Raw genomic sequence first — 22,926 nt, 5'->3', positions numbered from 1 at the left:
AGTCAATTTTCACATGAAAATGACAAATTTTCAAATAGAAAGGGAGTCCAAACCCCCTGCACCCCATCTGCCACTGTCTTTTTATCTTTGTATTAACGAAATGAAAAAGAAAAGAGAAACAAATCTATAACAAAACCCAATTTTCTAATTATTAAGAAGTGAAGAGGCACAAATTGATAATTCTAAAAAGTTAGTTTGACATTAATATTTTAGACATAACATAGAAAATATTGGGAATATCATCGATTTGATGATCTTTAGATGATTGGATAGTTCTTGTCATCTTTAGATCGAATATATAATGTACATGTATATTCCACTATATATAAACATATGGGCGAATCCAGAAATTTATTAAAGTGAGTGGGGTATGAGTAATGAATTTATAAAAGGGGTACAGTCCTTCTCATTTTTGTCAAAATTTTGCACATTTTTTTTTCAAACTAAAGAATGTTTAAAGGGAAATCTCCGGAATCTTCCACTGATATCAGAATAATATTCAATCCGTTACTCTGCACATCTATTTTTTATTACCTTAGAAGTACTAGTTAATCTAACTGAAACAGAATATTTTACTTAAAAAAAATGTAAGGAGGACTCAATACAATAAATAATAATTGCTCAAAAGTAGGTAGGAGGAGACAGCAAAAGCCCCCCTGCTTCAATGGAAGTTGTAGAGGAATAACCTGAAAGTAACTTTGATTTCTGCATTTTTAAATTTTTTGATGGATATTTACTTGGGGATAAACATGCCATAAAAATCATCCAAGTCTGATGGCTTTGAACACAAATGAGCTCCTTTTACAGTCAAAACCTACATATTTTAAAACTGAATTAGTTCTTTGTACAAATGTGTTAGTAGCTAAAATTATATCAACATTAAAAACTAGAAATACTGGAACAAGCTAAAAAAAAAGACCCCCTTCAAATGGTGTTGAATGTTAGATCCTTAAGTAGGATTATCTCTCTTCTGACAATAAATACATTCCTTCATGCACAAATTCCTAAAATTTCATCAAAATCTCTTGAGAAATTTAGGTGGAGTTGTGCTTTTAATTTTAACATGGATTATATGCCAAACTTATCTAAAAAATATCAAAATTCTGCGAGTGATTTATGAGGAGTTTGGCATACAATGAATGTGGACAGACAAATGGACAGGAAGGGTGATTCTTAAATACCTCCAAATGTTTTAAGGGAGGAATAATTAATCAAATAAAAAAATAGAAATAACCCATTTTTTTCTTTGCTGTGAGAAACAAGATGATTTTTTTTTCATCAAATACTGCACTGGCATAACTGAATAAACCATATTCTAATTTTTTTATTATCAAAAATTGAAAAAAGAACATAGCAATCATGACAGCAGTGGCAATCTATTGTAAACTTGGCTAACTTGTATTAGGGTGAGATAGTAATTTCCCCACAATTAAAAACGGAATCTATTTTTTAACAGGTGTTGGGCTTGTTAAGCATGTTGTAAGCAAATTATTGGCTAGTTTATTGTAAATGTTTCATATCAGACTATGTAGACCTATAACTTGCACTGAAATGTCAGTTTACTCAGAAGTATTTTTGTCCATATATATTTACTCTATAACCTATTGTAAGAGTATAAAAATATAAACAATTCTTGCTTAGTTCCTGTGGTTTAAATTATTTATCTTGTATTTTGCATTCTCTGTTCATGAGGACAAGTTGAGTATAAAAGGTAAAACTAACTTATATCTGGCCTGGGTTTCATAAAGAAATCTCAAGTTAAGAAATTCCTCAAATCCTCGAATTTTTTCTCAAATCTTTGATTTCTAGTGATTTGATTGGTTAAAATTGGAGTTGAGGAAGGATTTGAGGAAAATCTAAAATTGAGATTCTTTATGAAGCTGGGCCCTGATCATGTTAACTGAGGGTGGGTCCACAGCATTGTAGTCACATTTCCATGGTTCAAATAACCTACCCTAAAATCAACCCAAGCCTTCCTTTTGTGTTATGGTACCTTCTGGCAATATTTCATACAAATCTATACACTGATACTCCAGTTATTATCTGGAAACTAATTGTCCACATATGCCAGATGAAGACATGGTATTTTTTTTTTTTTTTGCACAGTTTCTCTTTAATACAAATGTTGCAGTCAACGTTTTCAAAACATAAATAATTTTATTGCATTTAATTTGACTGACTATTAAAAAGGGGTCAAAGACCAACCCAATGCTAAAGAGAAATCAAAGGAAACACAAGACCTTTCTTATTATTCACAAATCAATTGATATTTCAGACAGGGAATCATAAATTCTTTTCGCACTGATCTGCTTTCCTTATGACAATCAATTCTGATCATATCAAACCAATGATGAATGAAATTAAACGATGTGGTTTTATTGTGTGATATGAAACGCTCATTATTTAGAAGCACTTACTCCTTCGTAGCAATTTAGGTTTATATATTGAGAAATTAAACAAAATGTCAGAAACAATTATTTAATTTACTACATTAATATTACAATTAACAACACATAAGTTTGTAAAAAAAACACTACAATGTAACAACAAATATATTTATATGCTGTAAAAGGGCAATATAGTTAAATCTTAACTGCCCTTATAACTGCATTTATACATGTAAAAAGCTGAAAAGTATACTTCAGGACAATTTTATAGAGGCGGATTCAGGATTTTATGAAGGGGAGGTGTAATTAAGACAATCAGTAAAAACGAAACCAGATTATGACATGTTTAATGAATGAATATGACTAATTGCCATATTCAACACAATATTAAGCAGATAACTTTTTGTTTTTGTTTTTTGCTTTTCCTTTGAAAAGGGGGGCATACATCCTCACCTGGACCCACCCCTGATAGTTGACTCTCCTTTGTGCGTATGTGAATCAGAAATAGAACAATAAATTGTACTACCTTGGGTGTTATTAAAATCAAAACTAACAAAATTATCTTTATATAGGACAAAGTCCTCATAATGGCTATCTATACAAGTTTAACCCATGACCTTAGAACCACTGATTTCAGTCTGACAGAAATTGAACTGCTACAAATCATATAGTGCAGATATGGAGGTTTAAAATATGAAAAAACTAGACATGTTGTTAGAAGTCTAATAAGGCCTAGCATGTCAAAGTTTATAATGAGTCACATATCTATCACTTCAGATATCGCAAACTTATAACTTTCCCCTTCACACCTGCTTCATATTAATTAAAGACAATGAGAATCCTAAATAGAGGACAATGTGAAAAATGTACTCTTTACCAAATTCCACACCTTAAATAATTCTTTTATAAATAAATGCAATTTGTGAATTTCAAGATCAAAATATATGTACCGACATGAGAAATTCTAAACTGACCTTGAAGACCAAAACTGCTGTTATTACATTTTCCTCCTGATAAATGTATTTATTACATGCAGGATAAATATGTATGATTTTTATAACCTCTTATAACTTTAAATGCCTTGGAATGAACTTATGTGCTACATTTCATTCTTCAATAAAAATTATTTTTGTGATGTTATAACAAAGATTACAATACAATAAAATCCTGAGTTTATATGCACCATAAGAGTCAATTCCAACTATAAACTGGATCATTGAGTTTAAGCTGCCTCTGTTTAGAAACACAGTTCCGTAAATCTTCATAGCATTATTTCCTGTCGCAAGGTTCTTTATAGTCCATACCAAGGTAATCAAATATATCTTCTTCCGAGCTGACTAAAAGTGGTTCACCGGGAGTACCTATTAAATAAAATATAAACAAAGTCATTGAGAAGGAAGTTGGTGATACTTTTTTAGTCTAAAATCAACTTTTATGATATGGCATATCTATATATATATATATAAGCTTTTATAAAAAGAAAAAATCAAGTGCAGAGAAATGTGGTATAAACAAGGTGTAAATACATGAATAGACTAACAGACCAAAGGACAGACACCATGAGTCCAATAGTAATGAATGAAGAATTTATTAAAATGGGGTTCAAGTTTATAACTACTTAACTGTGTTTGTAAAAACTATTCCTCACTCCACAATGAAAATATCCTGACTTACCAGTGCTACCAAGTGGCCGAAGACTGTATTCATTAAGTGTAAAGCCGATTTCTAGGGCATGAGCTCTCATGTTCTTATTAAAAACATCACTTCCAGTAAAATACAATAAAGCACAATAATACTGATCAAATGGAATCAACCTGAAATAGAAAATTACAGGAATATTTCAATGCATTAACATAAATATTGTCTTTCTATAAATTACAAAAATATTACTATGATTAAAATCTAGTACCTTGAATATTGTTAACTAGTACTACAGATTAAACAGTGAAATAGATAAAAAGAAAACACTGACATGTTTTGTAGCACACCAGATAAAAATCATGCAAATTCTGTAAAATATACACCTGAAAAAAGGCTAAAAATTTTTATTTTTGGTATTAAGTTGCTTTATAGGTCTATATGATGAAATGCATAATTATTCATTCCAACCTGTCTGCTCTTATGAGATAATGCACATGGAAAATCCGATAGTTTCTATTGAATTTTGGTGTCAGTTACTGAGTTATCTCCCTTAATTTAGAATTCTACAGTGCATTCTACATAATTTTCATATCCTATGAACAAGGGTTATATGAAAAGCCACAAGTAACTTTCTGTTTACTGTGACATTGTAAACAAATATAAAAAAAAAAACAATATGTAGGCTTTCCAACAATGAACCACATTTTGCATGATTCTTATCTGGAGTGCTACTTTAAATAACCGCAACAGCAACATTCTGATGACAAGGGCAACATGATGAGCAAATCCACTGTGTGATAATTTTACACAATCCTGCATTGTTTACATAATGCTATACCATAAGCGAGGAGCAAAAAAACACTTCTTTGTATGCACTCACTACACTCAAAGTTTCATCAGATTTGAAGTAAATGTTTGTTTGGTTTTAAGAGGGTATCCAAGCAAAAACCAAGCAGTGAGTGGTGACACATGACAAATTTTGTTTCCAAAAAATGTTCACAAATGCATCTTTTCTCAAAGATGAATATTGTTTTTTGATTAAATGCATAGATTAATAAGATTAATAAGGGAAATTTGTTACATAGAAAACATTGAAATTCATCGAAAAAAGGGAGATAACTTTATTTTATGGAAAGGTCTCACTAATCACTTCCTGGTCAATTGGCCACCCCCTCCCCCCCCCCCAACCCCCCCTATGTAGTACCAAAAACACACTGAACCTAGACATATGCATTGTAAGTGCATTATTTGTGTGTATTATGATTAAAAGTAGTCAAAATAAAGCTAAGAATGTGTACTTTAAAATCATATATGTAATTAACTACAACAGTGTATGAATATTGTTTACATGTGTGAGTAATTTGCCTCCATGCTGTCAGTTAGCAGAACAGGTAAAAATGTGGATTTTCAGTATTATTTATTCAAGTAAATTTTGTGAAGAATTTCTACAATCATTGTACCATTAGCATAATGATTTTGGAAGCCTTATTTTCCAAGCTTTGCAATGGTATGCAACTTTAAGATGTCATTTGTCCTGGGAATTCACAGTGAAACTTTGAAAATTACTTTTTTAACAGGTAAAGTAATGGAAATGTTAGAAGTGGTTAGTGAGACCAAAAGTTGTGTGACTCACAGATTAATTTGAATAACAAAAACAAAGAACAATAAATAACCAGTAGCTTTGGTTGTTGAAGTTTTCTCCTGTAGTGTTTTCTTACATTTCAATTTTTTGTCATCATTTCATCTTTTCATCATAAATCTATATTTTCTATAAAAAAATACAGAATTTTGGTCATTTGTGGCTTTTCTACTTTCTTCAAATATTCATTGTCCTAAATGAATTGACTAATTATAGTCAGTGTTCCATAATTCCCAGTTGAAAAATATGTGTTAATTGTACCATCAAGACTGACAGATCATGACCATGTTCCATCAAATAGCACATATTCTCCTTATATATCACACATATTATTCAGGAAGATTAAAAAAAGCTATCCTATAATATACATACAGCTAAGTTTATATCATATGTTTTAATTCAAAATAATTCAAATGAACAAAATAACAATCACATCTGCTTTGTTGTCAATTTGGTTTTACAACAAACACTTAATTACTATAGGGAATCACCTAAATTCATTCTAAACCAAATTTCATACCAATTATTTTATTCTAAGACAAACCTTATATCTATTCTTCGAAACTTTGTATCTTCACCATCTATCTTATCCTTAAGCTTGCATACACCCTGGAGCCAACAGAAAAAGTTTTTAATATTATATAATATAATAAAAGTTCTTAAAACATTTTAAGCCTAGACTTTTTCCAAAAGTGTATACTTACATGTAGTATAAAATTATTTTATTTTCTACCTGGTGTTTTCCTGTTTTCAACCAAATTTTGTATCAGCAAAGCTTTTGTTATAACCCATGTGTAGCTAGAAAAGGTTATATGACAAGTTATAATCTACATTGCACTTTTTCCTAATATGCAGGAAGTCTTGGATATGATTGTTGTGATGAAAGATCTTATACATTTTAGCATATTTTTTTGCAGCTTCGGTTTTGCAAAATAACAACAACAAAAACAAACAAAACAAACAACAATCAGTAAAGCAAGGAAGGTATTTTGCTAAATTATCATACTGTAATCTTGCAGAATAGTAAAAACTTACCATAAACTTAGCATCTCCATGAGACAGAGTGTCCGTGATAAAACCTATTTTTTCTAATTGTGTGACAACATCCTTAAGACACTTAGACTAAAAAAAAAAGAACAATACTGTTACTATAACCTGATGGGACAAAAATAATACATGAAAATAAAGTCAGTCAGAGCAATATCTATTACTTATAAATGGTGAGTATCTCATTACACAAAATACCACTTAAAACAATTATGACAGCCATTATTATGTCTGTTCAATATCTGGAAATGGAACTAATGTGCCCATAAGATACAAATGCCACTGCCATCACTCAAATAAAAAGACACAATTAAAACATTAATTAAAGGCTAAGAGAGCCTGAATCACTCACCTGAAGAATTTGAAATGGTGTGGTCACAAAAGTTGATCATTCAAACAAAAGGTTTATAGTGTTATCTATACTTACACCAATTCTGCCAACCCCTGAGCCAAAAAGTAGTTTGTAAAAGGTTATTAACCCTGTATAGTTTCCAAACATTTAATGGCAATTGTAGTTTCAGAGGAGTTGACCTTTACTAATCTAAAGCTTCTATAGCCTCTGACAAATATCCTGTAAAATTTAATCACATGTTTAATTTGCCCCTTTTATTATTTGTTTAGTCACCATTTATTAAGTAAAAGCAAAGATATAGGCAAAAAAGTGTTCCGAACAGTGTTTCAATAGGAACCTTTAGTGGCCACAGCCACTCACTAAGCCACACAAAAAGTGGATTGTTTGTAGAGGGCATTTATATCTTTGAAATCTGGCCAATTAGAAGCTTAAATAGCCTCTAGCAGCCATCTTGTTTAATCAAGCCAACAAAAATTTTATCACATGATTAATATGTCCCTTTTATCATTTTAGCCAAGTATGGTCACCACTGTCTTAGTAAAAGCAAAGATATAGGCCAAAATGTGTTCCCTGACAGTGTTTCAATGGCAAACTTTGAGCGGCTGCAGCCAACTGCTGAGCCACACAAAAGGTGGACTGTATGTAGAGGGCATTAAGGTCATTAACCCTATCAAGTTTCAAAACACTGGCACCTGTGGATTCTGAGAAGTTGATCTTTGAAAATTGGCCAATAGCCTCTGGTGGCCATCTTGGTTAATCAAACAGAACCAAAAATGGATCTTTTGTAGAGGATCTTGCATACATCATTTCTGCCAAGTTCAGTTACTGGTCAAAGGGTTTTTATGTAGTTGAGCAAATTGTGAAAAGTATATGGATGAAGGACACAGACGCAAAGTGAAGGCATAAGCTCACCTGGTCAGCTAAAAACAGGAAATGGATGTGGAACTGAGCTAAAATACTCTCACATAATACAATCAGTCAGACTTGTTTCAGAATAATTTTGGAAATTTTCCCTGACATACTCACATACTGACAGCAAAAAACTGAAAACCGATAATCTAGTCAATCCTGACTGACAAAATTTTGGCATTATTTGTTCATGTCAGGCAACATTTTTGGAATTTTGCAATAGAGATGTTAGATAGGGATGATAGATTTCTAAAAGGACCACCTAGAGAATATCAATTGTGAACTCTGAATAAATGTGGGGACATTTTAAATGATGATCACAATTGTATACAGTCTTATCATAACATTTAAAATGACTTTTTGAATGAAAGTTAAATCAATAATTAGTTAGCGCATGTACTTGCATGCACATATAACCATCATGCAAAACTGTCCAACCTTTGACTTTGTTGAAGACTTAAAAGATGGATGAGTTAATAATATATCTATATCTCCACTGGTCTCGGCACCTGAAATTAATAACTTCTTGTTTGTATTATGGCTAAGATATAGCAAACTTTTAAACTGAAAAAAAAAAATATATATATATATATATATATATATATATATATTTTTATTTACTTCTTTTTTACTCAACTTTACAGCAATCATTTTCTTTAATATTGTGACATTTACAATAATTAAAATACTGAAGCTATTTTTTCCTTCCATAGTGCATATCTAAGGATTTGAATAATTCTAGAATTTGATAGTTATATATCAATTTCATAAATTTTTTTATGAATTAATAACACGGTCAAATAGTCCCCTTATTCAAATGAAAAAACCTGCTTCACAGTTGAAAATAATTTACATAGTGAGGAATCATATCAAATACTGATAAAAGGTGTTTGAGAAAGTTCACCCTTTTATGAACTTGCCAACTAATTCCCAAACTTTACATTAAACCCTTTGGGCTTCACTTCATTTGTGAGTCAGTTGGCTTTCTTTGTAAATCAACTTTTACAAACGAAGTTTTTATTTTTATAATATTACAGTACATATTGTTAATTGTACTTTTACGAAATTAGAACAGATGATTATTATATTTTTGACAAAACTCCACTTATCAACACTAGTCTTTTGGACTTGTGTGAATTAATACTACATGTACTACATCACTTAAAATTACCTCTTCTAAAACTTCCACATATTTCAGCATTATATTCTGTATCTAATTTATGTATCTCTTTTAATGTCAGATCCTTTAAAACAATGGAAGATGGAATAAAAATTAAAAACTGTTATCACAAGACACCTTCCTTCATTCTGCGTACAAATTGACAACTGAAATATAATTCCTAACAGTAAAGAGTAAAATTAACAGCCTTTTACTAACTTAAAATTTTTCAAACACCAATCAATATTATTGCTCTCTAATATTCAATGCTCAGTATTGGGTTCTTCTTAAAACTCATATGTCAAATATTTATTGTCTATTTCCTGCTTCAGGGTATCATTTAAAATACTGTTACTTAAACAAAGGTACAAACATGTGCTACAAATTTATTAAAAAGTAAAAGTTCAAACCCAATCTACATAGTATTCACCTGCATAATAAGCATTTCTTTCCTAGGAATCCTTGTTTCAAAATCTTCAAAATGCCTACAATTAAAAAAAACTTCATTTAATCTTATCAAACATAAACATGTCACATGACTATGTCAATCAAATACAATGTAATTTATTGATCTAGTAACCACCAATCTGGGTCATTTATTCTGATGTTGATTTTAGCTAAACATAACTTTGTCAATCTGTTGGTGTAAGAAATCTATAAAAAGAATTAACAGTACAAAAGGCTTTGTATTTACTAGTACATGTATATAAATAGATAGAGCTTCATTTTCAACATGCACATTTTATGCAAAGAATACATGAGATAATACATGTAATAATTGGAATAACCACATGCTGAATCCATTTTTAGCATATGATAATCACACAAGGCAGACTTCTAAGTAACCTTAGGTATTTGAAAAATATGAAAAAAAATATATATATAGAAACTGCTTTATCAGAAAAATTTAATATAGACTCAAGATTTGTAATTTTGAAAAAAATATATAGGGTATTTTCCTTTGAAATGATAATTTCTGTTTATTGCATATTTTTTTCTTACAAATAGGCTATGCGATTAACAGTAATCCATACTACCGGTAGTCTCAGCTTTTGATTGGATAGGGACACAATTTTCCAAAAGCCAAGTATCATGGGTATGCTAAACCATAAATCCAGGTGTAACCAACTATTTACCTGTGGAATGTCACACATTTTTAAGTGTTAACACACCATCCATTTTAAAATAACTTCATTTAATTTGTTACAGGTCTTCGGGGCAAGATAGGTTTTTTTTTTTTCTACAGACTGAATTTGTACTGTGACATCATTAACATGGATAGGTAAGCAGACCACAATTTAAAAAATTCCAAACTTGATAAAGCTTTGATGAATGAACAAATTTTAATTTTGACTGGAACTGATTAGAAATTAAGTGTATGTCTGTAAGAATCAGACAACCAGTACATTCAACTTTCTCCCATTGCACACCCTACAGTAACAATATTCCTTCATGCATCATCTACATATGATGCAATCCTTCCTATAAGCTTTCATCAAAATCCCTTGAATGGTTTATAAGAAGTTACACTTATGAGGTTTTAACATATAAAACCCTTAAGTCGGATTAACTCCCTTTGGAGTCTTCAGCCAGTAACTACATTCCTTCATGCATATCTACATTTGCCTTCCTGTAAAGTTCCAACAAAATCCATTGAATGGTAAAAGAAGAGTTGTGCTTACAAGAAATGTGGACAAATTGATTCCTACATACCCCCAAACTTAGTGGGGGGGTATAAAGATGGGGAGATTCCTATATACTGGTATCCCTAAAACTTTGCAAGGGGTATAAAAAATCCACCTTTAGGAAGATGAATGTAACTAATTATAATTAAACTTGAGTCTCTGTGAATAATTTCATAAATAAATGTTTCTTTACATAGTTCATCATGCACTCAACAAAAAAATTGATAAGATTAACTTACTTCAAACCAATTTTCTGATGATGATTCAGTTTATCAGTATTCTTCCTGAGATCTGAAAATTAAATCAATAGAATTGAATCCCCTATTTCATTTATCTATTTTTTAGCTAAACAATTCTACAAAAATGCCAAAATGTTTGCAGTATGCAGCTTGATATGACTGAAATGACAGCACTGTTTGATTGCTGACGGATCGATGACCGATGATCAATCTGATCACAGTTTTGTTATATAAAATGACGTAAGATCTGTTTTAAATAAAAGAAATGTAAAATAAAATTATAAATTGATGTTTAAATCTATTACATTATACAAATATGTGTAAAATTGACAAAGAAAACAACAAAAACCCTCAAAATACATTGACCGCTCTGTGGTCACGTGATGCGATCACCAGTTGGGTGGATTGGTTTGACGGATCGATGACTGACCGGAAACTGATTGGTGATCAATGACCAATCGCAATTTTTGTTGCACGGATCAGTTCTGGTATTGTATACAAGAACACGCCAATAGTTATTACGATATATTTTCAGAAAAAAATTTAATCAAGTCAATAAACATTTTAATATCTAGGGCAACTTTTAAGTTATTGCTGGCCTGTAGAAATGCAAGTTTTTTCAAGATGTTCATGTTTCCCATTTTAAACAGCCATATATTTAAACAATTTAAAAAGTTAAAACAGAAGGAAAACCAGTAAAATACATAATAAGTAAAAGGTGACAATTCCAGTAAATAACAATTATAACATTAATACAAATAATATACTTTTACATTTATATGAAAAAGTTGAAACAATAGTATCCCTTTAAATTTTGTCCATTTTCATGGTAACTCTATACAACTTGTTATGCACTAAACATGAAACCAATAAAAATTTTCTTTCGGCATTATGCTTTATGTTTACAATATTACTATATTATTAAGCAGGTTTTACCTTCTATTGAGGTTATTCCTTCATGGACAAGCTTCTGTGCTGCTGCTGGTCTACAGGACAAAAAAAATAAAACTAACAGTGAAGGTAACAACAGTGGGAATCAAGTTGCACCAACTACAGAAATTAATTATAAATGAACAACCAGAAATAAATACATTAATAATCCAAACCCTGATATTATGCACATCCTAAATATACTCACAATCATCATGCACTAAACCTATACTTTCTTCACTTTGAAATATCATTAAATTTATTTCTCAAAAAAGGCTTAAGCTAAAATGTTACTTTAGCACAAAAGTTCATTCATTATTGGATTAAAAGGCTTATCCTATCCATGTAATTTATTGGAAGTTCAGAAGACTAACAATATCCCTGTAATTCAGCAAGTGCAATTATTGTTTGCTTTGAAGGCTAACATTATACTTCTTAGTGCATATTCATTTGGCAAAAAGGTTTACTATACCTCCATTAGGATTTTCCTCTGTGTTTAGTTAGAAAACTTACCCTATTCCTGTAACTTTAGCCAGTTCATTTATTGAAGAGTTAGGAAGCTTACCCTATCCCTGTAAATTTAGCCAGTTCGTTTATCGATGAGTTGGAAAGCTTACCCTATCCCTGTAACTTTAGCCAGTTCATTCATTGATGAGTTAGAAAGCTTACCCTATCCCTGTAACTTTAGCCAGTTCATTTATTGCTGTATTTGTTGAATTGCCTCTGATCTACAAAGAAAGAATATCTGTTCAACTAAAATACAAAGTCTGTTGAGCTATTTTTTCCCTTAACTTTTCGGGTGATTTTCAAAATAACTTTTTTTTTTTCCTGATACATGAAAATACAAGAATCAATTTGCCTCAACCAAATGGGCTCACAGAAACATGTACCCAAAAACTTCTTCTTGAACTTTAATACACTATACACTATACTGGTTACCAAATTATACCTGAATTTTTCTCTGATCCAATGCATTGCTTTAAAATTAGAAAATATCATCATTATATTAAAGATGATGTGTGTACAATTGAAGTGACATTTAATTTTACTAACAAATCAAATGTGTACCTTCTCCAATTTCTGTAGTTTTCCTGTGTCAATAAACTCATCAATCTTCTTTGCAATTTTTGCTCCTACACCTTCCTGAAATATTTACCAATACATGAAGCTATAATTAGTGAGTGAATAAACCTGTAATAAGGATTTCTTCTTGAGAATAGACATTAATGGACAAGGTGCACACTTTTCCTTTGCAGTTTCTTACAATTTACTGGTACATGTACCTTCCTTGGTACATCTTTATATAAATGTCTTAATTTTCTAACTCTGATTGTGATTGTTTAAAAAATATTGAATAAAAGTTTTTATTCAAAGAATTTATTCAATGTTCTAGGATTTTTTAAAAATATTTATTTTCCACTAAAAGAGGAAGACAACATTTTTAAGTTTTCTATCTATAATGAGGTTCAAAATACATGGTCACCCTGTTGTCTAAAAGAATCTTAAACTTATCATTAGTAACCATATAATTTCTACTTTGGGGCACTTTATAATTTTATAAGTTAATAACTCTGCAGTAGATGATCTTTTCCTTGGTAAGTTTTCAACCTGCCTTTTGGTAATGGGTGGTGAGAATCCTAGAACACTGAATGCATCAAACAACTTTTTTGTTAGATACTTCCACTAAACTAGCCCTACGCATTTTATGGCTTCATAAACATTACTGTGCTGTAAATACATGTATTATTCTTCAATACAGCCATATCACTGTTTCTTGTTAACGGCTTACTAGTTTTTGTGCTTCCTTTCCACTAGTTATTTTTGTTGGATGCTTGGCAATAGCTGCAGCTGCCTTCCTGTAGGCATTAAATTTGTGCATTTGCCTGTTCACATTTTTTTCATAAGTTGCAAGTTCTGAAAAAATAAAATACATATTTGGACAAAGCATTATGTAAACAGAAGCAGTATGACAACAGAATATACTATACATGTAATGATAAATTTATATTTGAAATGATCTTTGGAAAGGTTGATATCATATGATCATAAAGGTCACACCTTGAACATTTGAGATAAATGTGGACACTGTTTCCTAGCTTTACACACAACTTGCATTTAGGTTCATGATTAATTTAATAATTAACAACAGAATTTATTGACAATTTCATTTTTTAATTTATACAAATGTATTTCATAATTTTGGAGTTACAAACTGGTAATAAAACTAGAAAAACTGTGAGCAATGCTCACTAAATCTATACCCCACTCCCCCAAATATTGCCAGAAATCTTAAATTAGCTACATACAGATAAAAAAAGGAAGTTTTTGGGGAATTAAAAGTCAATGAAATTCTGATATTTTTACCCTAGTTGGGTCATATTATCAAGATCCATTCTTGTTATATTCAAAAACGGTATGTACATGTAACCTTTGAAGAAATCTAATCGTTTCTTCCAATGGGTGCTGAGAAATCTGACTGAAAATTTCCTAGAACAGCACATGTAAAAATTCTAAGTACTTCAGAAAACAGGAAGTATATGACCTAGAAAGCTGGAAAGGGGAGACAGGGTACAAGTCATCATGCTTAAAACCCTTGTCATGCTGCACCCAGGCCTGTCTGGGATAGGTCCTTCTTCCACTTTATTGGTTCTGGCAGTGTTAATCTTAGTTTAGGAAATACCCAATTTGTTTCCTTCTGCAAGCAGTGTGACTGTGCTTTAAAATGAGACTGTATGATATAGAGTTTTTTAAAAAAATAACGACTGGAGAGCTGAAAATAGAGGTCATGACTTTCTGCTGCCAAAAAAAATGTTTATTATTTTATTATTCCGATCTCTGCAGAATTGATAAAAACAACACAGCAAAAGTCAGGTCAGTTTCTGATTTAACTTTAGATAAATCAATTTTAACAATTTTAACTATCTGTTCCAAGGAAAAATATTGCCTGGCCCCAGAACAAATAGCGTAACATGTCACATTAACAAAATTAAGGTTTTTTTTATTAAAAAATGTACTACTCTAACTGGTTGAGAGCCCGAATAAAAAAACAGGTTGAAAACATTACTAATACTACTAACTGTCAGGTGTCAGACACATGTGACCATTTTTCTGGTGCGCAAGTGTCCTGTTTAAAAAAAGTGTAAGTCATCTCAAAAATTGCAAATGTCAGTTGGTTTGGGTTTTGGTAAATAAATAGGGAAAATTGAAAAATCAAAAACACTATCAAAGAACATATATTTACCAAGGCAAGAATAAAACCAAGAGAATGTAAGTGCATGACTATAAAATAGTTGACGAACAAATCTTTATAATCCTAACAGATTAAATCCTCATATCCTGTGCAGAAATGTTTTAAAAGATGGGCTTCAAAACATTGAATGGAACACCACGATATCCTTTGAACAAAAAGAGCCTTCAGTTGAGAAATTTTGAATATACTTGCACTTGCCAATACCTGAACAGGCAGACATATGTGGATTAATCTATATGCTCCTCTCACTAATGTTTATCTTTTAACATTTTTCTCCTTTGTCATATAAACAGTGATTCAGAAAATAAAAACATAAAACATAGAGCAAATGAATGAAAATTTATTCCATGAAATTTATCATTTATTCTGATATCGATTGCCAAATAGTTGGAAAAAATATCCTGTCGTTGTTAACATCATCTACTGAACAAATTTGCAATAATACAATGGTCAAACTATGAATGAACTTGACACATGGTAATAAGACAGATAACATCCTAATCTTTTCCAAAAACAATCAAAAGTCAATATTAACATGCCCAACAGCGAAATTACAACTTTATCTTCCCAGTTCTGTTTTAAGTTAAAGTTGTGCCTGGAGAATAGGCAGACATACAGCCTAGTGTATGGTTGACAGATAAGATTATAAAAATACGGCTAAAAAATCTAACAGAATGTGACAATTATGAAAAGAAAGTCCTAACTGTCGAATCGACCATTGGATTGTAGCATCTGTGGTACCGACAACATATAGGAGAGTTCTTTGTGATGTCATTACTTACCTGTGACTTGGTTTTGGTTGGCAAAAAATCCATTGAGTGGCATGGGGCATTAACTTCAAATCATCATAACTTTTTCGTTTTTTAAGATAATTGAAAAATTCTTTTGGTTCCCTACACTGCCGATACAACTCTTAATATCCATGTGACTTTTAAATAAATATTCAGTAATTAGACTATTTGATCATAAAATTTTAAAAATGAGTTTATTTGAAAATAGAGGTTTACAAATAAATATCATTTCAAATTTATTTTCTAAGTAAAATGTTGTAAATTCACATACAAAATATGAATTCTTTTATCTAAATGAAACATTTTACAGAACCAAAATTGGATATAAAATAGCAAACCTATGAAGTTTTGAAAATTGGGATTCTAATCATGAAATTGTTAACTGTTTACTTAATTGTTCATTTGCCAACCAATTTGACACTTAATGATAAGCAAATTAGTGAATATGACATCACTAATGAGATTGGCGAACTCTCCTATCTGCAGTTTTACAGTTACAACTAAGTCTTAGGTGTGGAAAATGTAATGAAGAACCTTGGATATGAACCATACCCATTAGAAAATCACTGTATTCTGAATTAGGATTCGCTGAATCGTCATGCTTCCGTTTGCTCATTATAGCTGTTGCACTTTTTACTACAGACTGGTGGAAGCAAAGAGGAGAAAGCCGTGTAATAAGTAAAGACGCCGTTTTCTTTCGATGTCAACAAACCCCTATATCATTGAAAAGAAGTTACAGTTAATATTCAAAAAGACTAGAAAACTTAAGTTTTCAATTTTTCATTATTGATTTTACATTTTTCGAAAGAAAACACAAACATATGAAGCATATTTATCATTATCTTTATAGTGTTGAAGTGTCACTTCTTATAAGAATCATGCAAATTCTGGAATATGTAAATTTTTGTTATTAAGTTGCTTTATAGGTCTATATGGTGAATTCAAAAATTTATATTAAATCCTTGGTGAAATGTATAATCATTTATTTCAATCTGTCTGCTCTCAGGAGATAATTTACCTATTGGTTTCTGCTGTCTTAGTATAAGTGTCATTTACAGAGCTATCTCCCTGAAGTTTGAATTCTTCAACACATTCTATATAATTAATATATCTTATGAACACGGGTTCGATGAAATCCACATGCCATTTTATGTTTACTTAAACATTTAAAGCAAAATATCAAAAATAAAACTATGTTGTCTTTTCAACAATGTATATTACATTTTGCACGATTCATAGCTTTGGTGATACTCAAAATGTTTACATGGTCGTAAGGGGTGTAAAATTTCGACTGACTGAATTACGAATTTCACAAACTGAGCTCGGGTAACAGAAAAATTGCCTATTTATATTTCAGAAACGTGGCACAGGTAAACAGTTGTGTATTGAGTCCGTTGAATGTTTTTACCTGTCAGTGGAAGGATATTACTATGTGTGGTAAGTCAATGGATCTTTTAAATATATTCCTGACTGTTAAAATGTTAATTTTTTTGCTTCTTAAATTATGACATTTATGTTGTCTTGTTATAAACTGAAAACACAAATATATTTACATATATAACAATGAGTTATTTATTATTAATGTTTAAAGAATTAGTATCATTTTGGATGTCAACAGTACATACACAGTGTTTGTACTGTAAAACTGCATTTCATCAACAATATTAAAGTCTCCAATAAATGCATCTTGAAGCTCATGATGAGGCATCAAAATAGTCTTGTTTTTCCAGTAGGAAAAAAAAAGTAGGGTAGGTAGGTAGGGAAATTATTTTGTGTTTTTCAACAACATTTTCCATTTAGTTAATTTGGAAACAATCTATACTTTAAGTGTGCTTGAGCAAAAATGGCCACAAAATGTTAATTGTAGGCACAAAAAATAAAAGGGTCATATTACTACAATAGCAAACTAGTTTTTAATAAACTTAACTTGTGATTGTTTTCACTCAAGTTGACTTTTTTTTTATTTTGCTACATACTGGCTCAAGAAAAACAAAATCCTCATGCTATTTAATTATTAATTATCTGTTCTGCCAACAGTAAAATTTTCTCTATATAACCATATGGCTCTTGTTTATATGGTTTGGTACATGTAAAATTTACTTCTAATTTTCATATTAAGTTGCTTTGCTATTTATCAGAACAGTAAACTGCAGCCCCTTGATAATCATAGATACCCCTGCAATTCATATAACCATGACTCCTGGATAAAAGTTGATATTGTAAATTTTAAGATTTTTGTGTTCAGGTAGAACATTTTAGTCATATTTTATCTAATCCTAAATAGTTGGAGTATTTCAAATTTTAATGTTTCACTACAAAACAATTTGATTTGCATATATATAATACATGTAATATAAAATTAAGCTCCACCCATGTCTCAGGCATTTTCTGTCGTGGTAATATATATATATACACAATTCAAAGTAATGGTCCCAGTCCCTGTCTTTGAGTGAAAAAGGACTCCAAACCTAAGAGAGTCCTTCTAAAGATTGATTACAAAAATGAAATAATCTGAAATCTTTTGTCTTTTTATCGTGGAACATCTGTTGTCCTACAAAATCAATGTTCCTTTGATTGTCAAGGAAGTTAGTCTTTGTCATGGTAAGATACTCATTATAAATAACTGTAATATTATAGAAATGTACAGAAGAATGCAGAAAATTATTCAATTTGATATTTTGTTTGTAATAAGATTGTGCTGATGATGTTTGAATTTTTGGTGAAATACTGAAAAATGTGCGGTTTTTTTTTCTTGGGAGGGATTTGTATTTGTCAAGCCTTTTTTTAAAAGTGGTTAGAAGTATGGACTTGATTTTTTACTATATTGATGTCTTGATCATTCAATAACATTTTTTTATATTTTTGTTGATTAAAATTATTTCTGAAATTAGAGTTATTGACCCTTTATTTTGTAATGATTTTTTTCTTTTGGCTAGTGGTAGACATTTTAATACTGAAACATGTATCATTTACATGTATCATGTGTCTGAAAGCATTCATTGTTATAATCAAACCACCTTGATGTATTCCTGCTTTAGGAAATGTGTATTTATAAAGATAATATATTATGCCCTGAAGTAACCTTTTAAGTATGATACTAATATATACTTAAGTTTCAGGTATTGTTATTTCAAATACCATCATCGTTCAGTATCTGCATAGTAACTTGGGTGTATTTCATCCTTAATGATGTAAATGTGGTGATGAATTTAAGGTGTATAATTTTGAATGATGTAACATGTTATCTTTAAAAGGAAAAGCCGTTTTCCAAATTTTAATTACGTAGGCAATGATTTTGTATTTATGTGGTTATTGGAACAAGTTTTGATATGTTTTGAGAAATCCAATGAAAATTGATGGATGAAAAAAATTGTGCAATTGTCTTGCATTTACTCTGTAAACAAGGATATTGCAAACATGATATATCATTGCTATGATTAGTGATTATTCAGTTAATCCTTGTGGTTCCATAGTACACCTGTTCCATAGATAATTGTAGGTAGGCAACCAGTAACTTTAAAGTTTGATGCAAACCTCCTACACAAGAAAATTCCTTGACATCCCATTTTTTCCAGGAAAAAGTTTTTCCATTGTCAAGTCTGTGTAAGACTCATAAAAGTAGGACGTCATAGTGCATGTTATTGTGATAATTTCTTCAAACTGTTTAAAAAACTGCATTTGAAGTTGTAATTTGAACTGTTAATGTTAAATGTGTATTGAATTGGTATCCTATATCCTGGACTGTGTTCATTGTTTATTGTATACAATTAATTCTTTACCTGCCCAGATATTCAAACTGTATCTCTATAACAGACCTAGAATGTTTGTATAAAAATTTTCTAAGAAAAAAAAAACGTTTGACAATGTAATTTACCAGAATTGTAATACATATACAATTTGCATGTAAAACCCTAGCGCTATGACATTGCTAATTACAGGTACATGTATTACCAGTTTCCTTAGCTTTAGATAATAATCATACCAGTCACATGTATAACTAATAAGATAGTGAAGTTTAAGAGAAATACAATTCAAATTACTGTGAAAAATTTCTTAAATTTGTGGATACCAATTTTCATGGATTAGGGAAGAAACACAAGTCGTGGATTCTTGAATTCATGGTTTTGAGAATTTCAGTTTACATATCTATTGAAATCTCCTATTCGTTGGGAACCAAATTTTGTGGATATGAGTATCCACATAAACCACGAAAATTAGTACCCTGCGAACAATTTTACTTTCACAGTACATCGTTTAAGAAATGGAATCATGCTATTGTTGTTAGACTAAGGTCTCTGTAATGTATATGTTTTTTGATTAAATATCCTTACTATCGAGCTGCAGCATATATTACAGAGAGACTTGTGGCAAGTCTAAGCTTTTTCCAAAATGCTTTCAAGTATTTTGGTGCTCAAAACATATTAAATACAGGGATTGCTATTATTTAGGCACCTTTCCTCACTAATTAAAAATTAAGATATAAACAAAAATGCATTAAATCTATAACAAGTAAATTTTATAAGAAAAAAAGAAATTCAGTCATTAAAATCTAATAAAGTCATGATTTAGGATGAAGTTCTTGTTTTGATTTATATGGAAGTACTATGATTTTTTAAGGATAAGATTAGGATTTTCCACTGACCTATTTAACAAGAAATGGATTACCAATTCACTTGAAAGATTAAGTTTTTATTGTTATTTTCTAAAATTTAAATTTTGACCAATGGCCATTGTTTCTTTTATCTGAATTGATGTAGGTGTTAGTTCATGGAATTTCTTTACACTGTGTCCAAATATAGACTAGGAGGTATAATTGTATAATAATTCAATGCATGTACATGTAAATATTAACAGTACCTATTTATAATTTCTTGCATGAAACTGAAATAATAAATACATATGAAATAGTCCATTTTGAACATTGTTAAAACATTAAGGATTCATTAATTAAATACCTGTCAGCCAGATGATACTGAGCCTAACTGAATGTACCTGAATGTTGGGAAAGACACTTGTTTCATTGATGACTCATATTGACTGCTGAATCTACCTAATAAATACTTTTTATACCTCACCATATGAAGTGGCAAAGTATAATGTGATACACTCAAAAAAGTTTTATGACTGTTTGTCTATTCCCTGACTGGGACCAGATGATAACTTAAGAACTGATCAATGAAACTTTGCACAGTTGTTAAGTACACTTATATAAAGGTTAAGACCAATTTTCAGTGAACTCAAAAATGTAATTTTTGAATTTTGAACATTTTACCATTTGTCATTTTTTCACCATTACTAGGCAGGGTACCACTTAGTGTCCCATGAATGCAGCCAATTTGTAATTCCTAACAAACATATAAGGATGATATATATACTACTTTCAATCTACACAATTCATACAATAACTCTCAACTACTTAAATAGATGTTGAGAATATGTCAGTGCTGTTTTCTCTTCATCATTATAAAACCATACAAGATGGAAAATTTTCAAATGAATTCTTTTCATTTGTGGACTACTACCCTGTATATTTTGAGTATTCATAGTATTAAATCAGGGTTAAAATATAGATGACTCCCACTGCAAAAAAAAGAAGGATCTGATATGTCACTTAAGGCTTGTTTATGTATCTCTGTTTTGAGAAATGGTCACAATGATAAGTTATTCCATGAATTTTCCTGAAATAATTATGCAAATGTTTCACACATTTTGTAAACCTACATCTTCTCAAGCAAGTTATTTTTGCTAATATCATGATGACTATGTAAATAACTATTATCATACACCTTCTTAGTCTGTGCAAACTTGTTTCCAGGAAAAGTTAATAGGAAAAAATTAACAAATAGCAAGAAATAAAATGTTATTGGGCAGATCAATAAGCAAAAAAAAAGTACTTTTATATATTTATATCACTTACCATAAACAATTTATATAAAATGTGATGATGAAGACCCATATCCTGTTATTAATTACAGATAAACCAGGAAGGTTATGCATAACAGTCACCATTTAATTGTTATACTGTAATAAATCATTAAGGATGTCTGACGGCCTCAATTTTGAGTTTTTGTCAGATTTTTGGGTTCTGCCTTAAAAAAAAATAGAAAGATTGTTATCTTAAAATTTAGCAGGGAACATCTTTAAGTACATTAGTTGTAGAATGGTATTGATGTAAATGTATTTGGTATTGTTGCTTATGAATGACATTGTCACAGTTAAATCAAATGCTTCTAATGACATTGCATTGCAGGAATCATAACATGTTATGACATTCTCATAACTGACTCTTAACACAACTAATGACACTGTAATAGATGAATCTTCACACAACTGCTGAAATTATCATAGTATGATTCTTAACACATCTGATCATACTGACACTATCCCAGCTGATCTAAAACTAATAATGGCACTATTCTAGTTAAATCTAAAGTAATTAATGACACTTTCATAGATAAAGGAACAGATATAGGGAAATGCAACAAATGCACCATTGTATAACCTTCATAAAAAATAGGGGAATCATATCACAATATTAATAAGACCTGAACTCATCATATGACACTTTCAAAGCCAAATCATAACACAATATTAATTACATAGCAAAATGTTAATACATTGATGACACTGTCCTAGCTAAATCTCGATACATCTAACCACACTGTCATAGCTAAATCTTAATACATCTAACCACACTGTCATAGCTAAATCTTGATACATCTAACCACACTGTCATAGCTGAATCTTGTTGCATCTAGCCACACTGTCATAGCTAAATCTTGATACATCTTGCCACACTGTCATAGTGAAATCTTGATACATCTAACCCCACTGTCATAGCTAAATCTTGATACATCTTACCACACTGTCATAGCTGAATCTTGTTACATCTAGCCA

General features: G+C 30.5%; 2 protein-coding genes across 4 annotated transcripts in view; one reads left to right on the top strand and one right to left on the bottom strand.

Moving 5' to 3' along the window:
* Positions 1-2,464: 2,464 nt before the first annotated feature.
* Positions 2,465-16,761, bottom strand: LOC148619338 (DNA polymerase beta-like). 3 transcript variants are annotated; one of them, XM_088579113.1, is made up of 13 exons: positions 16,582-16,761; positions 13,778-13,902; positions 13,057-13,131; positions 12,658-12,716; positions 11,995-12,044; positions 11,059-11,110; positions 9,565-9,619; positions 9,147-9,219; positions 8,414-8,484; positions 6,703-6,789; positions 6,212-6,276; positions 4,062-4,201; positions 2,465-3,748 (listed from the first exon to the last, which is right to left on the bottom strand). In XM_088579113.1, exons 1-13 carry the CDS (start codon positions 16,643-16,645, stop codon positions 3,657-3,659), a joined length of 1,008 nt encoding a protein of 335 aa, XP_088435239.1. In that variant the 5' UTR covers positions 16,646-16,761; the 3' UTR covers positions 2,465-3,656. The 3 variants fall into 3 exon arrangements, with proteins under 3 accessions (XP_088435239.1, XP_088435241.1, XP_088435240.1); XM_088579115.1 differs by lacking the exon at positions 16,582-16,761 and adding an exon at positions 16,021-16,161; XM_088579114.1 differs by lacking the exon at positions 16,582-16,761 and adding an exon at positions 15,943-16,003.
* A 522-nt stretch (positions 16,762-17,283) lies between these two features.
* LOC148619337 (glutamine--fructose-6-phosphate aminotransferase [isomerizing] 2-like) overlaps positions 17,284-22,926 on the top strand; it is a 36,623-nt gene continuing 30,980 nt past the window's right edge. Inside the window, exon 1 of the mRNA XM_088579106.1 lies at positions 17,284-17,466. Coding sequence (XP_088435232.1) covers positions 17,460-17,466 — 7 coding nt within the window. The 5' untranslated portion in view covers positions 17,284-17,459. The remainder of the gene's footprint in view (positions 17,467-22,926) is intronic.

The sequence above is a fragment of the Perna viridis genome, chromosome 4 (genome assembly GCF_037379345.1).
Source record: "Perna viridis isolate PV_CMFRI_1.1 ecotype Kerala chromosome 4, ASM3737934v1, whole genome shotgun sequence".
In the NCBI taxonomy this organism is placed as follows: domain Eukaryota; kingdom Metazoa; phylum Mollusca; class Bivalvia; order Mytilida; family Mytilidae; genus Perna; species Perna viridis.
This window is presented reverse-complemented; position numbering and strand designations above follow the sequence as displayed.

Coding starts and splice junctions, on each gene's coding strand:
- LOC148619338 (XM_088579113.1), bottom strand. CDS start 16,645: ATGAGCAAACGGAAGCATGACGATTCAGCGAATCCTAATTCAGAATAC. Junction 12,717..13,056: donor AACTACAGAAATTGGAGAAG/GTACACATTTGA, acceptor CTTTCTTTGTAG/ATCAGAGGCAATTCAACAAA. Junction 9,220..9,564: donor AAGAAATGCTTATTATGCAG/GTGAATACTATG, acceptor ATTGTTTTAAAG/GATCTGACATTAAAAGAGAT.